This window comes from Montipora foliosa, unplaced genomic scaffold (assembly GCF_036669935.1).
Source record: "Montipora foliosa isolate CH-2021 unplaced genomic scaffold, ASM3666993v2 scaffold_449, whole genome shotgun sequence".
Lineage (NCBI taxonomy): Eukaryota > Metazoa > Cnidaria > Anthozoa > Scleractinia > Acroporidae > Montipora > Montipora foliosa.
The window spans coordinates 440,199-462,500 of record NW_027179755.1 but is presented as its reverse complement, the minus strand read 5'-3'; the positions used below and the strand labels follow the sequence as shown (position 1 = coordinate 462,500).

General features: G+C 39.0%; 2 protein-coding genes across 2 annotated transcripts in view; both read right to left on the bottom strand.

The window, feature by feature from the left end:
• LOC137989270 (nitric oxide synthase 3-like) overlaps positions 1–22,302 on the bottom strand; it is a 212,883-nt gene that overhangs the window by 14,187 nt on the left and 176,394 nt on the right. The gene's annotated exons all lie outside the window — the stretch shown is intronic.
• Positions 4,148–15,402, bottom strand: LOC137989254 (uncharacterized). The gene is made up of 5 exons (XM_068835090.1): positions 15,295–15,402; positions 7,255–8,829; positions 5,411–5,775; positions 4,758–4,918; positions 4,148–4,562 (listed from the first exon to the last, which is right to left on the bottom strand). Exons 2-5 carry the CDS (start codon positions 8,759–8,761, stop codon positions 4,148–4,150), a joined length of 2,448 nt encoding a protein of 815 aa, XP_068691191.1. The 5' UTR covers positions 8,762–8,829; positions 15,295–15,402.

The window sequence follows — 22,302 nt, the reverse complement described above, 5'->3', positions numbered from 1 at the left end:
CTTTGAGTTGGACCTTTGCCTCCTGTATTTTGTTATTTTTATTAAAAAAATGTAATAATGTACTCTCATTTGTCCAATTTTTGTATAATTCCATTTACTTTAAGTTGTGTTACATCAGTGCTGTTCTCGCAATCTTTTCGGGAACCTAAAAATACGCTCTCATTTATCCAATTTTTGTATAATTCTATTTACTTTGAGATGTGTTAAATAATTGCTGTTCTCGCACCCTTTTCGGCACGCCTTAAAAAACGCTCTCATTTGTCCAATTTCTGTATGATTCCATTTACTTTGAGTTGTGTTATATCATTGCGGTTTTCGCACCCTTTTCGGCACGCCTTAAAATACGCTTTCATTTGTCAAATTTTTCTATAATTTCATTTACTTTGAGTTGTGTTACATCAATGCTGGTCTCCCATCCTTTTCAGCACGCCTTAAAACACGCTCTCATTTGTCCAGTTTTTCCATAATTCCACTCACGTTGAGATTTGTTACACCTATTCTATTCTTGCACCTTTTTGGCACGCATTAATTATAAAATGTAGTAACTTACCGGTAGCTTGTAGTGTTGCTTATCACGCTGTTATGGGTGTTCGTAGAGCATTACTGAGAGTCTGTTTGCTTAACTATGCCGAAGAACGCAGCTGAAGTTTCAATATTGCACAGGACATGTGGTTGTCTTTTAAATAGAGATTGTTGAGGGCCGTCGTGTTTTTTTTTTCAAAAATGACTAGACAAAAATTTATCATAATCCTGCAAATACGATGTATTTTCTTCATTTCTGCCATTTTGGCAAATGCCTCATTGCAAATACTCGCCAAAATAACAAAAATAACAAAAAAACAACAATTTTGAAATGACAAAATTACAGTTTCGTTATGTATGTTGGTGATTGAAATGCATCATTTTCCCGTTGTAACCCTTTACTGTTTTTTCTTAAGTCCATTTAGCATGAAGTCGAGGGGTGAAATCTTATACCTTGTCAAATTGTTAACAGCAGCACTTGAAACCATAGACAAGCTGTTTGTTACCGATGAACTGCGTGTTGCATAATGGGACAGTTTATGCGTCTGTACCGTTTTAAGCATGATACCCTTTTCGACATTTTATGCCCCGTTGTAGAAACGTGCGCAAAAAGGATAAAATCCGTATAGAATAACAACCCTCTGTAACAACCTGGCGACACCTATTCTCAAAAACCGTGAACAAATAGTCACAGTAAATGGTGTAACATCTGATCTTGTCACAGTCCCTTGTGGTATTCCTCAAGGATCAGTTCTCGGGCCAATTTTGTTTCCTTTATACATTAATGATTTTTATCATTGCTCAAAAATTCTTGAATTCACCGATTTGCTGATGATGTCAATCTGTTCTATAGACATAGAGATATTGATAATTTAAAACATAACATAAACATAGTTATTAATTGACCAATCATTGAGAAGTAAATAATGAAAAGAACTTTGCTGGGTTGAGCGTGTTCGTCGTTTTAGTGTAGTGGTGAAGACACAGTACTACAGATCTGGAGGTGCGAGTTCGAGTACCGATAAGTGCAGTTCTTTGTTCCCTTACTATGTTGTAATGTTGACACTGAATTAATAAGTGTACGAATGCAGAAACCGATAAGATGACACCAAAGATTAAGATGTGTTGAGATGCGTAATACAGAGCTCGAGGAGGGCATGTAGTTCCCGGTGTTGTGGTCTGTCTTCTGTGGTGTATCATGGTTGGGAGGGTAAATGCTCGAGATATTAGCTACACCAAGCTACTCTAAAAATCCGAGGGCAAATAAAAATGTATGATATGTTTGATATAAATATCCTTTTTAGGAGAGAGAGACGAGGGGTTAAGCTAGGTTGAGTGCATAATTCCATTAATTTAGCCTAGGTTTAAACTGATTCAACCTGAAAGCGGATTTTACCTGCAACATATACGGGTATACGGGTACGGGTAGTGTACCCGTTTAAGTAAAAGTTCCATGCAGCCATAACCGTAGAGTTAATTAACGAGCGGGGATTGGTAACGGTAGTTTACAAACTGAAGATGGCCGGCTGGGCAGCAAGGTTGCTCTTCTTCTTCTTCTTCTTCTTCAGAAATAAGTTCACTGAATTCTTTAAGAAAGGCTATCAAATATATCCAAAATTCGTCCTTACGAATGTTTTCTGTTTAGAAAGTACTCCGATGATAAAAACTTACTCGTTTCTCCATCATGTCTCCTCTGTCGCTACTCGTAACTCTTCTAAGGGTAAACTGGTTTTTAACCCAGAAAAACGGCTGGGTCTATCGGGTAAGATCAATTTCGTCATTGCAAATTGAAAAAGATATGGCGCTACCCGTTACCCGTAAACCGATTTCGGGGTATCTTAATGTCTCTATTATCATTCATATTTTCCCTTCTTTTTTATCTTTGCCTTTTTAATCAAGCCTGGAGGCATACTACCAAGGATCCCCTAACCCGCTCTATCCCATTTTTTTTGCCTTAATGCCTAAGTTTCAACTTCCCCATCTCACGTGGTATTATTATTGAGAACTCCAGGAAATGAAAAATCTCGCTCAAGGCCTTTGAAGTATAAGATGATTTGTTTTAAGTTAAAGAAAATTATCTTTCTTACTTCAATGAATCCGGCATTCTTTTATTGAGACTAAGCAGCTACCAGGCAACATCACAAGATACAAACTAAACTACTAAAATATATAGCAATTTTAAAAACAAAAGTATGGGGTATAGACTATCATGCATTCAGTCACTACCAAGGTCTTTTAAGTATTATAAAGCTACATTTTGGCAGCTTACCAGCTTAAAAAGCTTTTAATTGTAAGTTCCAAAGGTCTTCAACGATAAGTTTAAGTAAAGTTAAGAAGGCATAACCATGCATAGCAATAAATTGTGCAAATCATTGTGTTTGATATCTGTACAAGTTAGCAGACCATAATCAGGAGAGTCCATCTTCACCACCGAGTCTCTTCGTCAACACAAGTGTACATGATTCCATTTTTGGAAGGCTTAATCGTGTTCGTACAATGAAATAACTTAATTAATTTTTTGAGATGACATGGTGCTGCACACGCATTGCTTTCCCTTTCATTTACTAAACTAAACTGCTGACTTTGTCTACTCCTGAGCTTGTTCATTGATCAGAACATAACAACTGAATGCTCCAGATTATTAGATTCTTGTAAAGTACGATATTCTCCAGATTAGTATACATCATGGTTGTGGCTATATATGCAAGGCAAAGCGAAGTCGCTCTCAAGCCCCGAGGGTTCACACTGATGGAGCTTATCCCGATTTCTGTAGTTTGAAGCGACTGAGACTATTGCTACTCACCCCTTGACAGAACACTAAACCGAAGCATGCTCGTCCCCTGCAATATGTCTCAGGCGACCATCTGTACACCTGAGTGAGAATAGACAGTGCGGAGCAAAGTTTCCTGTCTTGGAAAACAGCAAAGCGACAACGCTGAGCCTTCAACCAGTCTGGCACACTGACTGGGCCTCCAGGAACAACTGGTCGCACAGGAGATCAAACACCTTTACTTCTTTCAAAAAATTCCTTTGCTTATAAAATCTGAAACTATTTACGTTTAATTATTTTAACATGTAAATGAACTCAATAAAAGACTCTTGAACGTCGTTCATTACTTGTCTCAAGGCTATGCTCACAGTTATACTGTGGGTTTATGTTGTCGACTAGCTGTGTATCAGTATAAGTTGCACACGGCAGGTTGGTGATCGGTTCATGTCAATCCTTGCTTTGGTGATTGTTTTTGGAAGAATGCGATCCGTGTCATTCACAGTGACTTTTTTTCCCGCGATCTGCCTCCCGTGACAACTTTATGTTGTCATCAGTTGAATGTTCATTTTATCTTTATATTACTACCTGGTAAGGAACTCGCGATACGAGATTTAGAGGGGGTGGGGGGGGGGGGAATAAATTAAAGGAATGTGCCGTGACGAATTTCAAATCTTGAGACTTAAGATGAGGTAATCTTTTATGTTCTATTCCTGATAACGATTTCACGATCAAATAAGATAATCATATGCTGCCAGGTTACATTATTGAAAGACTTAAGGTTCTATATTTCTACTAAAGAATGCCGTTGTCAGCGATAATCTTCAGTCAGTCCAGTAAATACTCCAAACAAGCCAGTCAGAAATGAGTATCGAATGTCGCTCTCGGGTTTGCGTGATGATCCAGCTTCTTCCTTGTGTCAAATGCCACTTTGTCAGCATCTCCTTCTTCAAGGCCACCGTTGTCGCTTTCTTCAAAGCCAAAGTTGACTGATCGAGGTTCAGCTGACTCTTTTGGCTGCTCATGAATCGTAGCAAGTGCAAAGGTTACTGCTCCACTCTCCTTTCTTGCGTCAAATGCCACTTTGTCAGCATCTTCTTCCTCAAGGCCACAGTTGTCGCTTTCTTCAAAGCCAAAGTTGACTGATCGACGTTCAACTGACTCTTTCGGCTGCTCATGAATAGTAACAAGTGTAAAGGTCACTGCTCCACTCTCCTTTCTTGCGTCAAATGCCACTTTGTCAGCATCTCCTTCTTCAAGGCCATCGTTGTCGCTTTCTTCAAAGCCAAAGTTGACTGATCGACGTTCAGCTGACTCTTTTGGCTGCTCATGAATAGTAGCAAGTGCAAAGGTTACTGCTCCACTCTCCTTTCTTGCGTCAAATGCCACTTTGTCAGCATCTTCTTCTTCAAGGCCACCGTTGTCGCTTTCTTCAAAGCCAAAGTTGACTGATCGAGGTTCAGCTGACTCTTTTGGCTGCTCATGAATCGTAGCAAGTGCAAAGGTTACTGCTCCACTCTCCTTTCTTGCGTCAAATGCCACTTTGTCAGCATCTTCTTCCTCAAGGCCACCGTTGTCGCTTTCTTCAAAGCCAAAGTTGACTGATCGACGTTCAACTGACTCTTTCGGCTGCTCATGAATAGTAACAAGTGTAAAGGTCACTGCTCCACTCTCCTTTCTTGCGTCAAATGCCACTTTGTCAGCATCTCCTTCTTCAAGGCCATCGTTGTCGCTTTCTTTAAAGCCAAAGTTGACTGATCGACGTTCAGCTGACTCTTTTGGCTGCTCATGAATAGTAGCAAGTTCAAAGGTTACTGCTCCACTCTCCTTTCTTGCGTCAAATGCCACTTTGTCAGCATCTTCTTCTTCAAGGCCACCGTTGTCGCTTTCTTCAAAGCCAAAGTTGACTGATCGAGGTTCAGCTGACTCTTTTGGCTGCTTATGAATTGTAGCAAGTGTAAAAGTTACTGCTCCACTCTCCTTTCTTGCGTCAAATGCCACTTTGTCAGCATCGTCTTCCTCAAGGCCACCGTTGTCGCTTCCTTCAAAGCCAAAGTTGACTGATCGAGGTTCAGCTGACTCTTTTGGCTGCTTATGAATAGTAGCAAGTGCAAAGGTTACTGCTCCACTCTCTTTTCTTGCGTCAAATGCCACTTTGTCAGCATCTTCTTCTTCAAGGCCACTGTTGTCGCTTTTTTCAAAGCCAAAGTTGACTGATTGAGGTTCAGTTGACTCTTCCGGCTGCTCATGAATAGTAACAAGTTCAAAGCTTACTGCTCCACTCTCCTTTAACGTGCTAGATACTGATGGCACGTTAAACTTACCAGTTTGCACTTGTTCGTTCAGCAAATTTTTCCCTGTCATTCCTCGTATTTCGGTCTGGAGTTCATTAAGAGGCAAAAGCAACGCCAGGCAACACGAAAGAGACCATTGTGGATTTTTGCGCCACTCTTTGATAAAGCGGAAAAAATACCTGCCGTACTGGACTAAAAAAAAGAAGAAAAAAAAGGAAGTGAATATGTTTGTATGGTATCGCAAGTGAACGAGAAGCCCAACAACGGAGCTTGGTACTTTGCAAAATGCGTATTTCGCCTGACTGTTTTTTTTTCAGTGGTTGTAAAGGCCCGGATGTTTGTTCGTGTCACTGTATTCCAATCACATTGTAAGATGCTGAAGTGTTTTCGATCGAAATTGAGTGAAAATTTTCAGAAGAACTTACTTTGTTTCAGTAAACGCAACTCGTATGATGGTTTAAAAAAGAACACAAAGCATAGTTGAGCTTTGCCACCTAGCTAACCTCTTTGATTGAGTTTGCTAAATTTAAGGAAGGTGTCTACTAATTCAACGGTATTTTTGCCCGGTTTAATGAATATGCGGGAAACCAAGAGCTTGACAAGTGTTATTGAAATCCAAAGAGAAAATTGGGGGTAACCACGCATTTTTCGAAGATAATTTTATCAAGAATATTTGTAAAAAGCTTGAAATGCAAAGCAATGTATGAAGTTTTTTTTCCAAATTAAAGCTTAATTGTCTCTGAAAAATGCGTGGTTACCCCCAATTTTCTTTTTGGATACCAAGAGAATTTGCTAAGTTCTGCTTTTTCCGCATAGTTTTGAACTGCGCAAAAATATCCCTGTATTAATAGACACCACCCATGCAAAATCCGAGTATCTCGAGATGCGCAGAACGTATGCGCGATAACAATAGTTGTCACCGTCCATAAGTTGAAAATTTCACTTTGACATTGCAACTCAATGAATCTTTGTTATACCACAAGATGGAAAGTAATAAGCAAACAGATATTTCTGATGCTAAAGAAGAGGAAATTAGATAAGAGTGTTGTTATAGCATGAATGGGCTCCCCAGCAAAGTCACAAATAAGTTTATTTTTAGAATACCCTTTCCCGGGAAAATCAGTTGTCATGTCCCTGAAAAAAACATGGCAGAATCAGTCACGAACTCTAACCTTAGCCCTTACCCTAACATACAGCAGTACACTTTATTTGGAAGATACCACGCACGATTAAGACGTAGAATCGGTTTGTACTTTGCGGTCCCAATTCCTTTTTTTTATTTTTTTTTATTTTCTTTGATCTCCGAGAGGGCGGGGAGTGGGACTATTTACTTTGCCCAATGATGTGCACACCATGCTTAAATTTGACGAATAAAAAAGAAAGTTCATTGTTACAATATAGTGACCTAGTTAAGAGGATGGTTGTTCATATCAGAAAAGTCAAAGGCAACCATAGAGGTCCGAATTTCTGGCACAAGATTGAATTAGAAAATAATGTTGATTTATCACTTTGTGATCTTGCCCAGCACTGTCACAAATTGATTTATTTTAGATTCACCTTGCGCGCGAAACAAACAAAGGGTCACCATTTTTAACCAATCAGATGAAGTCATGCCACGCGTTCCCAACTCTCTTTGATTTAAGTTTAAATACGAACGAACAAAATACTTACCCACAAGAATTGCAATAACGAGAAAATTTGCTCCAAATACCAATGCGTTGAACATGATATGGTCCACGTATGATTCCAGCGAGGATTTTGTGGTCTCCGCTGGTATTCTACTGACAACACCTATTGCGAGATTGACGAATGTGACGGCAAGGGAAGAAAGCATCAGGCTGTTCTCAAATGGATCCGCCATTGGCCGCTTGTACGCAAAGAACATACCATAGAGACCTGACATAACACATGCTAACCCAACGTAGGCTCTGCTCTCACCTCCTATCAGGATAATGCCTGAAGTTAATGTCACCTTTCGAGCCGTTTCAACAAGTTCCCAATACCATGTGTGAGTGTTGTAATTTGCGAATAAAAAGTGTAATCCTGTGACAATTTCTGGAATTGAATGCTGGGAATGTGTGGATTCATCGTCGGCTCGGTCGCCATGTTTCTTCAATGACCTTTGGTGCCTCCACAGAACTACCAAGACAGCCAGAGGTAGAAACACGATGTACAAAACACTACAATATGCAACAATCACAGATCGTCGGAATTCTTGGCTGGAACACTTGACATTAAAGTCAACTTTTAGAAACGTATCGCACTTTTCATGTTTTTCGTCAAGGCACAGTGTTCGACAGGCAAGGGGAAGAACATGTGCTGTCTTGGAGCAGGTGCTTAGATAGGTTAGGTAAAGGAAAAAAAAGACTGTTCTGTAGACCAACTGCTTTGTTTCGGAAATTTTCCTCACTTTTTCCACTTGACTCGGGAAGGTCTTTCTGCTTAATAAGACCTTCCTAATGCCATAAATAATAAATGCTAAAATGATGACTGCAGCATTGATACCGAGAACAGTAAACAATCTTACAAAAGCATTGACTTTTAGACCTGGAAAGAGACAGTGGATAGGAGCAATCTGGATAATATTTAGCTGTAATATCTCAGAATATTTCCCAATAAACTCGAGAGAGTCTGGCCATTTGATGTATGCAAATGCATCGAGAACTCCAAATGTTACCTGGTAGAAACCGATAACAATTTTTACTTTTCCAAGAATTATGTCAACTAAGAAGCGCTCTTGTTTCTTCTTGGCTTGTTTCCTGCTTCTCCAAACCACAACCACAGCGATTATAATAACTACTGCTGCTATGACGGAAAGCTGTGCTATCATCCATGCTGTTGAGGGGCACTCTTTGCATGTCTTGAACTGTTTGTAATATCCAAAACTACACACTTCACACAATGGTCCTTTATATCCAGCAAAACATGTGGAGTTCATACCTCCCAGACATGATTCCGGTCTTGGACATCTATATTCTTGAGGAAGAGGGTATCGGTACTCGATGATAGATTGGTTTCCAACAGAAGCATTCCGCTGTAAGAAGTCGCTGAAGGATTTGTAAAGTTCTTTGTTTGTATCGTTCTCCCATTTCCACCAGTAACCCGGTTTAAGACTAACTGTGCCATTTTCGCATTTTAAGCCGGGTCGATGTTCACATGACTCACAGCCTTCAAACATGTGCCTTCGAAAATATCCATTCAGACAGTAACATGCCCGAAATCCAGCAAACGAATATGTATCCGTCCCTGAGAAAAATAAAACAGCGCAATTAACTTATTTATTCATTTATTAGTAAAAAAAAATGACGAAAGATAGTTTAATTTTGTTATCTTATCTTTTCCGTGGTGTCTATAAACGGTTATTATAATTCATTCATATTAACAAATCTATATTTTGCACCAGGCCTTTTATGCTGTTTACATCTTTTACCGAAAAACTGAACTCAAGGCAATGCAAGATCTAAGAAACTGTTTTGGAACATTGCACGATACTACCACTGAATCCTCTGGAATATACCAATGTATGAAAGACTTCTGTTTTACAAATTAATCAATATCGTTTTACTACAATTTTTGACTGCTTTTAAAGAGTTACCCAGACACTTTCATCTTTTGTAACTTTTGACAGCTTTAAGTGTCATATAATAAATGAGGGTAAAAAAGGGCTTCCTTTTAAAATAGGGGAAAAGAACCTGCGAGTCGATTTTGGCAAGAGAGGGAGGAAAACCGGACCTCCCAGAGCAAAACCGTCGAGTCAGGTTTCAGTCCACATACGATTGCAGTGGTGGGAAGCGTTGTCTATGATCATGTCATCCTGACCATGCATGTCATCCTGACTCCTAGAGTTCCATTTCGTCTCGGGTACAACTTCATATTTCTCTGGCACTATGAATCACTAAAGCGGTCGAGATATGAGAGTCTTCAAATGACAAGTTAGAAACGTTAGGAAAGCCGTGAAAGAAAAGATACAAAAAAGGTATGGAACTCTCGATTTTTCATCAAATTTCTTTTGCTGAGACAATGAATGCTCCATGAAGTTGATCAACAAATCTAGTTTTGACTTGGCCTTTGGGCCTTAGAGTTGTTTTCTTTCCTTGTTGGTTTCTATTGGAAATCGTAAAACTTAAAGAGCTGCTTACGACTAGCCTCATTCCGAGATTTCCTCGTCTGCTGGACCCAGTTGTTCAAAAGCCGATTAACGGTAATCCCAAATTAAAAAATAACCAAGGAGTTTATTTCTCTACTCCCTGTTCCCTACTCTGCTGTTCAATGCTGATATTCGGCAAAACTTTACATTAGAAGAAGTCAACCTTGAAAAACAAAAATCAACAAAAGAAACTTTCACCAAAAAGTTGAAAACATGAAACAAAAATTTACGCTAATCCTGGATTAAGTTAATCGGCTTTCGAACAACCGGGCCTGAATGTTTTGTATAATTGTGTGGGGCATGCATTTTTTTTTAATATCTGGCAAAAAATCTTTTTTTCAATGCCGGCAAATCGTTCTTCTATTTATCTGGCAAGAATTGTAATGTACTTGCCACTTAATTAGATTAGGCCATCATGTCTGAGAGGCTTTTTGGCAGAACTCAAACATTGACCATGATGTGTTCATTTGAAAACGAAAGCGAAAAGATTGCATCTTATTGGCCTCTTGATAATGTTTATATACACTGCACGAAAAAATTGGATTTTCACCAAATTTGCACAACGCAAATATAATGCAAACATATGTTTACTCTAGAGCAAACCTGTAGCAAACGTGGTAAATACCACATTTGCACCATATTTTCACACCTGTGTGAATATAGTAGCAAATGCGGCATTTACCATGTTTGCTACAGGTTTGCTCTAGAGTAAATATATGTTTGCATTATATTTGCTCTGTGCAAATTTGGTGTAAATCCGTTTTTTCGTGCATTGTTAGAGAAATGATCTCCGGTGAACCGTTTCGAGAAGCATACAAGAGAATCTCTAAAACCACTACTTCTTTGGTTAGAGCGTCTGAATGGTGTTAACCGATTAGCGACCAACGGCGATAAATAAAACTGACGGCCGACAATTACCGATTACTGACAGGAAAACCGACAAGTGACATGGTGTGGCAGTGTGGGGATGTCTGTATTTGGAAATAATGCGCAATGATTTTTTTAAACATGTCAATAGTATTTTGTATGCTTTGCTTCTAGTTTATGAAATGTTAATCCTTTGGTGGGCTCTATTTCACCAGAGATAACCTGAGGCGCTTGCCATTTTTATCGAAACGACCGGACATTTCTGTACCATTTGTTTTTACCACTACAACCAGGCTCCGATGCGAGGATTCGGGCATTGGCCGCCACATTTATTTGTACCAAGACTATTACGGCATTCGCAAATAGATTCACAACTGGAACGGCTCATTCCGTTTCTCATTTCTTCGGTAGGGAATGTCCAGTGCCATCTGTCAAAATATTGTCACCGAAAGTTCCGCTTAAATGGTAAGCGCCACTGTTTCTCCTCCTTTTCGAGGAGGAACGCAGGCTCATTTTCCGAACAGTGGCTTGTAATCGAGGGCTGCATTTGTACTGCAGTATTTTCACTACCTGTTCCGACTGTTGTGCCTGTACGTTGTATTTCCATGCGGCCGAGTCATGAGTGGAATTATAAAAGTGATCTTAAGTTTCTTTCGAAAAGGTGAAGAAGTGGCAATCGTTCCAGTGGACATATCAAAACATCAAGGAGTCCTTGAGTGAAAAAAAAAAAACCAAAAAAAAAACAATAACACATCTAACGGAAAATTTTTAGGAGTGAAGGAACAAGCCTTTCATCAGTGAATTGGCGGGTTCTTATTGAAGCTAGTTCACCTGGCATAATCCTCTGCTGGTAAATGCGAGAGCTTTTCTATATAAATAGTCACAGATGGACAATGGCAACTTGCCAAATTTGATATCCGATGAAGTCATCAGTGAGCTTAATTAACGGTACGTGTTGGTTTTGGTCGTTTTTATGTGCTGCAGAGTTTGATGTATTCAGAGTAACGTTCAGGGCCCGGTTGCTCAAAAGCGGGTTAAACTATAACCTCAGGTTAGGCTTTACCAAGAGGTCAAATTTAGTAACCGTGGATTTGTTAATCCGAAGTTGAAATAGCGTTGTTCAAATGACAAGATACATGTTCATTCAAACAAATCGAGGGGATATGCTCCGTAGACAAGACTTTGTTTGTTACAGATTTTTCCGCTGGAAAACTGAAGATAGTGACGAGCCTCTCAGAGACGATATCCATCTTTTCTTCAGATTCTCGTTTCTCTATACCTTTGGAATTCATTCTAAGGGTATGAAACTTGAAGGAGTGTCTTTGAAGCAAGAAAGCGTCGACGTTATAAAGATTGACAACTATGTAAAAGATACTGTGAATAAGGTGAAGGAACACTACCAGTTGAGACCGGAGAGTCTGCAGCCAGTGGTCCACAAGGGACTGTACCTCGGAAGACGCAAGTATCTGTGCCTTTGCTTTAAAAAGGGATGAGCAGGCTGTACGACAATTAACCACGAATGAGACATTCACTGTTCTTCAGTATGCGCAGGATTTTGGGACAAAAGGGAAGTTCACATCCAGATGGGCAGCAAAGTACTACACGCAAAACCGGTCGTACTCTCCTGTCCCTCAATTTGCCATGTGCCTTAATCTTTCTCCTATAGCACCTATAGATACCACCTTACCAAGTAAGGACATAACATCATGTATGGAAGAACAGATTAAAGAGTGGTTAGAGAGTTATAGGCCAGTACTCCAACAGACTGTTAGGAGCGAGACCACAAAAGGTAAATATGGGGCCTTGCCACCGCCTGTCTACACTGTTCAACTCACAAGCAACAAGTCTGAAGAGAGACTTCCATTCCATGAAGAAAAAAGCCCGATGACCAATTACAAGAAATTAAGCTGACGTCATAGGGTCACCGAACCGGAACTGCCTTTGTTTTTCCCGGAAAAGATAGTCTAAAAATAGATCGGTCTGTAAAAATGCCATTACATAGGCTCAGTATGGGAGCTGTAGGCTCCGGGTCATGGGTTTCTGGTATGACACAGATTCGGATGATGACGAATCAGATTTGGAAGAGGATTCAAAGCTTGCCAACAGAGCGTGTGTTACACAATCCGGCAGGGCTGTTCGTGCATTTGTGCGTCTTGACTTGTGACGGTAAGTAGTCTAAGTAGTATTATAACATAACTTGGATAAAAAAAAGGCGCGTTCTGATTGGCCAATTGGTCATTTATCATTTGCCCATGTGTGCACCTCGCTGACGACAGCTGACGTGCGATCTCACTTTCAGAGATTGTGGAAAGAAGAAAATACTGTCACTAGCGCATCAGTCCTAATTTTCCAAGACATATTTTCCTCCTCTTAGAATAGGGGTAAACCTCTACAGAGCTAAAAATAGAAAGATAGTCCCTAAAAGATTAATCTGCAGTGGAAAAGGAGGATTGAAGGTCTTAAAGCGACGAAAGAGTGTTTCGTGTTTGAACTGCTTTGACTTCCAAAACACAATCTGAACTCTGCTCAAATATTGAAGCAGAATCGCGGAATTGAAATGGATTTTATGAGACCAGGGATGATGCTACGGGAAAGTAAATGGTGTTTTGGAATGTCTATTTTCTTTTTGAGATTTATTTTTAAGCTGAAATTGCTGGTTTTCAGTCACGTGATCAACAGCCATGTTTTTCAACGAAGACAAAAGGAAGCGTTTGCATAATAGTAGAGTTAAATTCCCGGAGGATTTGGTCGGGGCACCAACATGGCCGCCTTTTCTTTGTTTAGGGCACCAACATGGCGGTCGTGACGTCATGTGAAAACCGAGAATAGTGTAACGTCCCTTTTTTGGCTTGGAAAAGTCGCGCTGTTTGCGATAGGTTGATCGCTTTCAAGACGCTCGCAAGAAAATCGAAATGTTTTCTCTCCTAAGAGCAAATTCTTGTTGATTCCAATAAAATTTTGACTGGGAAAACTGTTTGTTGATCATTTTGTCTTGTTAATTCATAGTCGTCTTTAGAAAGCAAAGTTGTCTTGACATCGACTATTGACTGAACTTGAGTTTATGCAAATACACACGAAACACGCAGGGGTGGAGTTAACGATTATGTTATAAAACAAATGGTAAACGGCTGAGCGTGCATTATTGAGTTATGGTGCACTTGGGAGTTTGCTAAGCACTCAAGAAGCGACTCTTACGCTTCTCTCGTGCTTAGCAACCTCCCGCGTGCACCATAATTCAATAATGCACGCTGAGCCGTTTACCATTGGTTAATTGACAGTTGTCTTTATGACTCTGGAGACCATTTATTGGGTGATAACTTCAAGAAAGATAATACTCTAATTGTCTTCTTTTGATTACTTTGATGCCCTGTAATCGGCAGGAAAACAAATCCACATGTAGAATAAATGCAATAGGCCACTTTCGAAAATATCGTAAGACTCCCTTGTTCGTCCCTCCAAATTTTGCATAAAGCATTGTTTCCAGTTTCTCTCGGGACCATTGTAAATCCCAAAAGAAAACAAAAACAATGCTCATGCAAAATTCGGAGAGACAAACAAAGAGAATTATGGTATTTTCGAAAGTGGCTTATTTGTCGGTATTTGTTAAGAAAGGTGAAATAAACAATCACATTGCGTTAACAAACCAGACTTATCATGAGGTCCAAACTGAGCGCATTACATAACGAATATGAATATTACCTTGCATTTTCACTCATAAACTGAGATTTATCGACAACCGACAGAGATTGTAAATTTTAACTGACAACCGACAAAGTGATTTAATTTTAACTGGTGACCGACACGCAGCCCCCTTTCAGACCCTTTGTTAGGTTCATAGTGATATTACTAATACCATCTATCAACACCGCACTGATGCTTTGCTTTAATTAGTCAACAGTCTGTTTTAAGATATTGTTATTGAAATTTTAATTGCTTTGGACTTTCCCTAATGCATATAGCGATATTTCTTGTTTACAAACATTGAAGTCACATTCATGATATTCAAATTTGCCAACCACGGAACAAAAGAAGTTATTGTTTCAACAGCCAGTTTGGTTGGCATATTAATAACAATGGTGACATCACGGAAAAAAAAATCTATAGCTGATCTGTTGGCGAGATATATACCTTTGAAGTAATTGGTATCTTTCTAGCGACGTTTGGTCCGGCACAAGATGTTGCTAAATATTCTTTTACGTTTCGGCTGCAAGACTTGTTGAAATGGCCAGCCAGATTAGTTGCAACTTGTAGTGGTAGTCGTTTGAAAGCGTTTTCAAGAGTTATTAGTAATGCCAAGATCAGTCATTCTAATGTTGCCTGTCTTAAAGTCTTACTCAAACCCGTATGCATGTTTTTCAGATAAACAGGCTCATTGAAGCATAGCGGTTCGATTTTTTTTTTTTTACGTCTAATGGACTTATTTTATCATCAAGACAGCGTAGTATCTTTCACAGTCGTCGACTCTTGAGCAATGAATTAGTAAGCACCTTCTCTCATGGGATGAGATTGAATGTCGATGCTTGAAGAAGAAAGCCCTTTTAATTTGATAGTCTTGTTGGTTTGATAATTGACAAAATGTTCTTGACAATGCCTGTTCTTTCATGTTAAAAGGTCTTCGATTGTGCGTTGTTGACTTTACTGACTTTTGCCTAAATTTCTGGATTAAGTTTAATTGTATCTATATTCTAGTATCTAACCTTGAGAACAAGAACTGCAGTCAAAGTAACTTTTTCCAGGTGCCTTATTTTTGTGAACAAACGTGCCATTTGGACACCTCTTGCAACTGTCGCTGACAAAAGCCGGAGTGTCTGAGTAGTAACCACCTGTGGAGCATATAGATAATATCATGGCACTCTTTCTTGAAGAATAAAAAGCGCAACGAGACAGCAAAGCATCATAAGTACATACTGCTACTTCTACTACTACTAATATTGATAATAATAATAATAATAATAATAATAATAATAATAATAATAAATAATAATAATAATAATTAATAATAATAATAATTAGCAGTAATAATAACGATAACGATAACGATAATGATAACAGAACAAAGAGTGACAGACAAATGCGAACCTGAGAACACAGCCCAACTCAAAAAAAGAAAACAGAAAGAAAGGGGATGAAAGACATGACAAAAGGTCACAAATGGTGATGATTACTTGAAAATAGAGACAGAAAGTTTTATCAAGACCTCGTAAGGGGAAATAGGTATTTTGCCGCTAGAGATCACATGATACAAAAGCCGCCACAATGGAGAGCAAATTGCACACTGGGACATGCAATGCTTTACCAACTGAAGTACGTCTAGATGAGACAGTTGCTTAAGTGCGAGCATCAACAATTTGAAAAACTATTTTAATGACAATGCATTGAAATACGAGCTGATTCAGATATGGAAATTAACGAAATGTACAATAATTGCTGTCAGATTGCGGGTTACCCGCACTTCAAATAAACGTTTCTTTCCTTCATCAGTCCTTTCACGGGAACACATGAGTCCAACAAATTGACCTGCTTCCAATTGCAATTGTGTGGCTTCATAGCTTAGTTGGTAGAGCATTGCACCCGCATCGTAAGGGCCTGGGTACGAATCCCGTTGAAGCCGCCTGACTATTTTCTGGTGTCAAAATAAGAAATTTGCTTAAATTGTCCTGATAAGTGCGAGCATCACTTCAATCTTTCGAAAATTATCCAATTACAATGCATTGAAATATGAACTGATTCAGCTATGGAAGAAATGTACAATAACTGTTACTACAGTTGACCCCAGGTTTCAGCTGTGTTAGTTTCAGAGCGGGTGGAACCGAGGCTTTCGGGTCAACAGTCGATCCGACATAAAGGAGAGTAAGAGATTTAGCGCGAGAAATGCGGAAAAAATAGTGAAGTTCTTTCCAGAATTTACGTTTTTCTTAGAAGAAGGGAATCTAGAGTCGTTGAATGGAAGCTGCCCTTGTGTAGCAGAATTGGGCTTGTTACTTCAGTTAACACATTCATATAGTTTACAGTGCCTTGCCATACTTAACTACACTAAAATTAGGCCAGACAAACCTCAAATTACTCGAAAAAAGCAAACGAAACAGTCAAGAATCAAGGAATCACACAGTCCTTCAATACGAAATTCTTGATTTGACCTGAAAGCCTCGTTTTCGCGCCTTGTGAAACTAACACCGCTGAGACGTGCGCTCGACTGTAATAACAGCTATTGTGCCTGTTATGATTTGATCACCAGTAGCAAACACATTAGTAACAAAAACATTTGAATTGTGGCCACGAAATAAGAATAGAGTGCTGCCGAGTTGAATTAACGCAGAGAGCGTGCATCTTGGAAACTGTTAGTTTCATACGGAAATGCTTAAAGGAAAGGAAAGGAAGGAAACGTAGTTTATTTTGCGCTGGAGCACTAATTGGAGACACTGTAAGCTGAAATCAACAAATTAACGCAAAATCAAATCAAATGTTGGGTTTTTTTGGAGAGGGGAAAACCGGAGTACCCAGAGAAAAACGTCTCGGTGCAGAGCAGAGAGCCAACCAACTCAATCCACATACGACGTTGAGTCTGGGAATCGCCCAGGCCACATTGTTGGGAGGCGAGTGCTCTCGCTCCTGTGCCGTTAATTAGGATTTAGCTGGCATGGAGTCAAAGTGGAGGAAAGGTCAAAATATCTACTTGCAACTGCGTAGCAAAGAAATACTGGTAGAAGTAATGAACATGTGCAAGGTGATGTACGAAAATTATCTGGAGTAGACGTTGCACAAACTTTTTAAATAAATACTAGCGAGCAGCACAAAGCAACAGATGGTGTCAACTTGCTTCTATTTCTCCGACCGGTTTCGTCTGATTACGCAGACTTCATCAGGGAGTTTGAACAAGATGGTTAGAAGGAACTTATTTTTTATATCTTATTTCCAAAGTACAAATCACGTTCTAGCAAGGGTGTGAACAGCGAAAAACACCTACACAACCCTGAGAATTGTATTTTTGGGGCTCACGGATTTAACGTTAAATCTGTGAGTCCCCCCCAAAAAAAAAAGCAGCAAGTACTCATTTCGTTGCCATTCTAATATTTTTTGTGATGTTATATAGAGAATCTAACCACTAAGAGGAACTTTGCATAATGAGAATTGTAAATAGTGCGTGAAAAATTAAATAGTATTTTGTAAGTTAAACAATATGATTTGTGAAATAAAGAGAGTGCTTGGGTCAAACAGTAGTGTTAGTTATCTCAGAAATTTCCTCATTAGCGTCTTCAAAGAAGGATCCATTTTGTTCCCATTGTAATTGCAAATGACAATTATAAACAGTTTATGCACACTCATCCAGTAGCTTTGTTGCAACTTGCAAATTCCGAAAAAGAGCGACATGTAGCACATGTACAAAAGGTCTGCTACTCACAACCGGAAAGCCCAGTAAGAGAGTGTGGAGCAATAAGCCTTATTCAAGATAGCCGCCATGTTGGTTTTCAAATTGTCATGTAAATTAGCCATGTGTTATGCTGGGGGCAAACATTGGAAAAAAGGCAAATGGCGGAAAATCATGTCTGGGAACTTAATTTGATAAAGTTTAATATTAAATTCGTGCATTTAAGACACAAGTCTCGCACTTTAAAGCGGTTCTTGGTTTTCAATTCTTGTATGCATGAATGAGCTACTTTAGTGCATAGGATCTGTGTAAGCTTACCAGCAGGGCAGACTTTGCACCTTGGTCTGGTGTCACAGATATCAACAAAAGTACCAGGCGGGCATGGGAGAAGCTTGGAGCCTCTTTCATCATAATATCTGGCGAATCCAGCCTTAAGAAGCGCGTTGCGCAGGGAGTCGTCCCAGGCAACTATAAATTCGGAGTCATCTTTCTCCACACCCCTGAAATTCAAAATAGATGAGCAGCTCTTCTAATCTAATATAGTCATTGAAACAGGACACGCTAGAAACAAGGTGGTTTCACAGTCAAGCAGTCCTGTCATGCCCTCTTTATTACCGTAATTTATGAACAAAAAGGCCACAGCCTCCTGCAATCTCAGTGCCAAGCCCTTAGATATAAAGTTACTCCTAATTTCCAAGAATAGAGAGAATAGAATCTGGAAAAACACCGGCCAATTATTTGGCCGTTTAGGTGCTAAAGTACTAAAGGTGACCGTCCATCTTAGCGAGCTATAAACTGTCTCCTCCTTCTGTTATTAGCTAAAAGCTATTCCGGAAGTATTTGATTTAAATAATTAATTAAGGCTGCATGACATTTACGCCAATAATGCCAAAAAAATAAAGAAAACTCTTAGTTTAACGCCGGCAACCCATAACAAGGAAAGCTTGGTTCCCATAATAGCCGTGGATAAGTATAAGCCACGGAATCTTCCTAGACTAAGCTAGCTTTAGATGAATCTTTAATAGATTTTGAATCATAGAAGTGACCCTTCTCAATCACAAGGGCTGTCATCAGTTTAATATGTAAGGCTTATGATGAATGGAAACTTTTGCTTTAACGATTCTCAGTTAAAAAGGTCGATTTAAAATTAATAATTACAGAATCGAGGGGAAAGAAGCAGGTTGGTTCCGCACTTGCTTAAGCAGGCGAATGCAATAAGTTTTGGTAAATGGTACAGATTCGGATCCTTTACAAATCTCAACTGGAATTCCCAGTCAAGGCTCAATTTTGGGGCTGATACTTTTTCCAATTTATATCAACGATGCTCAATTTATGTAGCAATGAATTCAAGTTATGTTATATGCTGATGACGTGAATGTTCTAGTTTCACATGAAAATCTTAACACCTTAATGATCTGTGGTGAGGAAAGAACTTCATGTTCTCTGGGACTGGACACGTCCAAAACAAGTTACTGTATTATTTTTATCAAGGCAAATGAGAGTTGCCTTAAATCTATTCAACGGTGGCGTTAATATTGATATTAATGTATGAACTACCAACCAAGACTTGCAGTGGAATTCTCACATCGACTACATTTCACGGGAAGTTGCTAAATGTGTTGGGATTATTTACAAAGTTCGTTCCTATCTTACCTTGAATATTTAAAATGTTTATATTACAGTTTAATTTATTCATATCTGTCGTACTGCAAGGTCTCATGGGGAAGTACCTACCCGACTAAATTTAATTGTTTACTATTGCTACAGAATAGAGTGCTAAGGATTACAACACAATCAGGCTGGCGAGATCATAGCAGACCCCTGTTTACTAGATTAGGTATATTGAATGTATTTCAAATTATGCCAAAAGGTCTGGATAGTAGCAGGGATAACGATATTTTAAGAAACAACACAACACTTTTTAAATTTAAAAACATGTTTCGACAGAAACTTCTGCCATCTTCAGTTTAAATTACAAAGTACAAAGTTGAATATATAGTGTGAACCAAAATGCTAATTAGCTGTAAGGACACATGACAATGTAAAAGATTACAAAGAAAGTTTTAAATTAACATGATAAAGTTGATGATTAAGTGTAGTTTTCTCCCATTGAATATGAATGGCTTCTTTTATCTTAAGCTGGAAGGTGGTAGAAGCGTGATCTAGGATGCTAAAACAATCATTAGAGCACAAAGTGCGGCAATGCTCAGAATTGTGTGGATGTTTGAAGATCACTGAGAGTGTGCTCACGTACGGGCGTGGAAAAATGCCGGGTAGTTTCGCCGACATAGCAGGCACTACAGCCCGCACACAAAAACTTGTATACCACACCCGCACGGAGCCCACTAGGGACAGGATCCTTCACACTGAACATGTTGCCGATTTTAAATGATCTTTTACATTGTCATGTGTCCTTACAGCTAATTAGCATTTTGGTTCACTCTATATATTCAACTTTGTACTTTGTAATTTAAACTGAAGATGGCAGAAGTTTCTGTCGAAACATGTTTTTAAATTTAAAAAGTGTTGTGTTGTTTCTTAAAATATTTCAAATTACTAAATTACAAATGGGTGAGCTTGTATACAAACTTCAAAATTTAAAGAAAACGACAAAACTTTTGAAATTGCAAGACATGTTTCGACAGAAACTTCTGTCATCTTCAGTTGATTAATGTACAAAGCGTTAAGTTGAATTTATAAGTACGAAAAAAGTGTTAATTATGCCAGTAACAACGGAATGTACATAAAACGTGACAATGTGAGAATTAAAAGGAAAGTTTTAGATTTACGTGAGGCAGTTGTTGATTAAGAGAAGGTTGTTCTCTTTGAATATGAAAAGCTTCTTTTATCTTGAGTTGAAAAGTCGTAGAGGCGTGATCTAAAATATGGAACATTCCCCTGAAGACAGGGCGCGACATTGTTTCAAACACCTACAGAATTCCGAACAATGTCGCGCCCTGTCTTCGAGGGGAATGTTTCCATATTTTAGATCACGCCTCTACGACTTGGTTGTATGCTCTCAGTCTCTGGCTCCTGACTGTGTACATTATAAGAGTGACGTACTGTTTTAGCTTCTCTGTTGCGTCAGATATACTTACAATCGTACTGAGGTGGAAGTTTTAAATTCCCCAAACTATGTTCAATCTCTAATGTAATAAGTAGTCGAGTAAGGCTCATGATTGGCTTGATGGCTGTGGTTTCGCAAGAAAAAAAAGTACTTAATCTGTCCACTGAAAGATTACTGAAAGATTACTGTCTGGAGCCGATTGCTCGAAGCCTGGTTAGCGCTAACGGTTGGTTAAGAGGTATCAAAGCCAATAGGTTTTTTACGCAGAAGTTAACACTGGTTAACGCTAAACATGCTTCGAGCAACCCAGGCCTGACTAATTGTATTGAAAGAGTGACGTGGTAATGGGGATTCTTTGTTGCTCATCAATAATGTGGAAATTTGAAATTAATGACTTTAATTCGTTGTAAGTCACTTCAAACAAGACCCAGAATAAACTACAAGCGTGGAGAGACAATAGAAGTGGAATTTTTTCGAACATTTTGTCACAACAATGTTGCAAACCTCGACATGGTGTTCACTTGAAATGTTCTGTTTCTGCAATTGAGATAGTTGTCATTAAATTTCTGTCGGTATAAAGTTATATTGAAACCACACAGTCTGGCTGCACAGTAATGTTAACTTTTAAGGTACTCACAGGTGGACAACGCAGCTGTATTCCTTAAACTTGATCGTGCTAATTTTGCCTCCATGCAAAGTTCTAAACGCAATACAGTTAAAACAACGTGGCACAGTTTTTAGGGGAGACATAAGCAGATCGATTACATTTAGTGTCTAGCTAAAGACCTTTCAGTTATAATAGAGATCAGCAATCAAGCGGAAAACTAAGTATATATTGATAACTGGTAAATTGTGGCTGACAAACTACCCAACTGTCAAGTCAACACAATTTTAATACATGAACTACATTGAAGTAGCTTTAACTACAGAGCTTCGGTCAAACAGTCTACCTGAGGCAAAGATTTTCATGACCTTCCAAGAAACATCCTTAACTTTTCTCGGTAAACACGGGAAAGGAATATATTTTGTACAGTCGAGGGCATCGAATTGCCTGTCTTGCCATGCCTAGCATTGCAAGGAGTGACTGAGAGTGCATACCAAACAAATAATAGGTACCATATGTCGAGGATGGGTGAAATTAAGACAACAATCGATAAGTTCTGTTTACATTCTCCTTTTTTTTAGGTCCTTTGTGTTTTTAAAGTCAGGTGTAAAGGTCCTGTATCTCACATGTCATAAGACTCGGTATGCATAAGCTATTTCTCGAGCGCC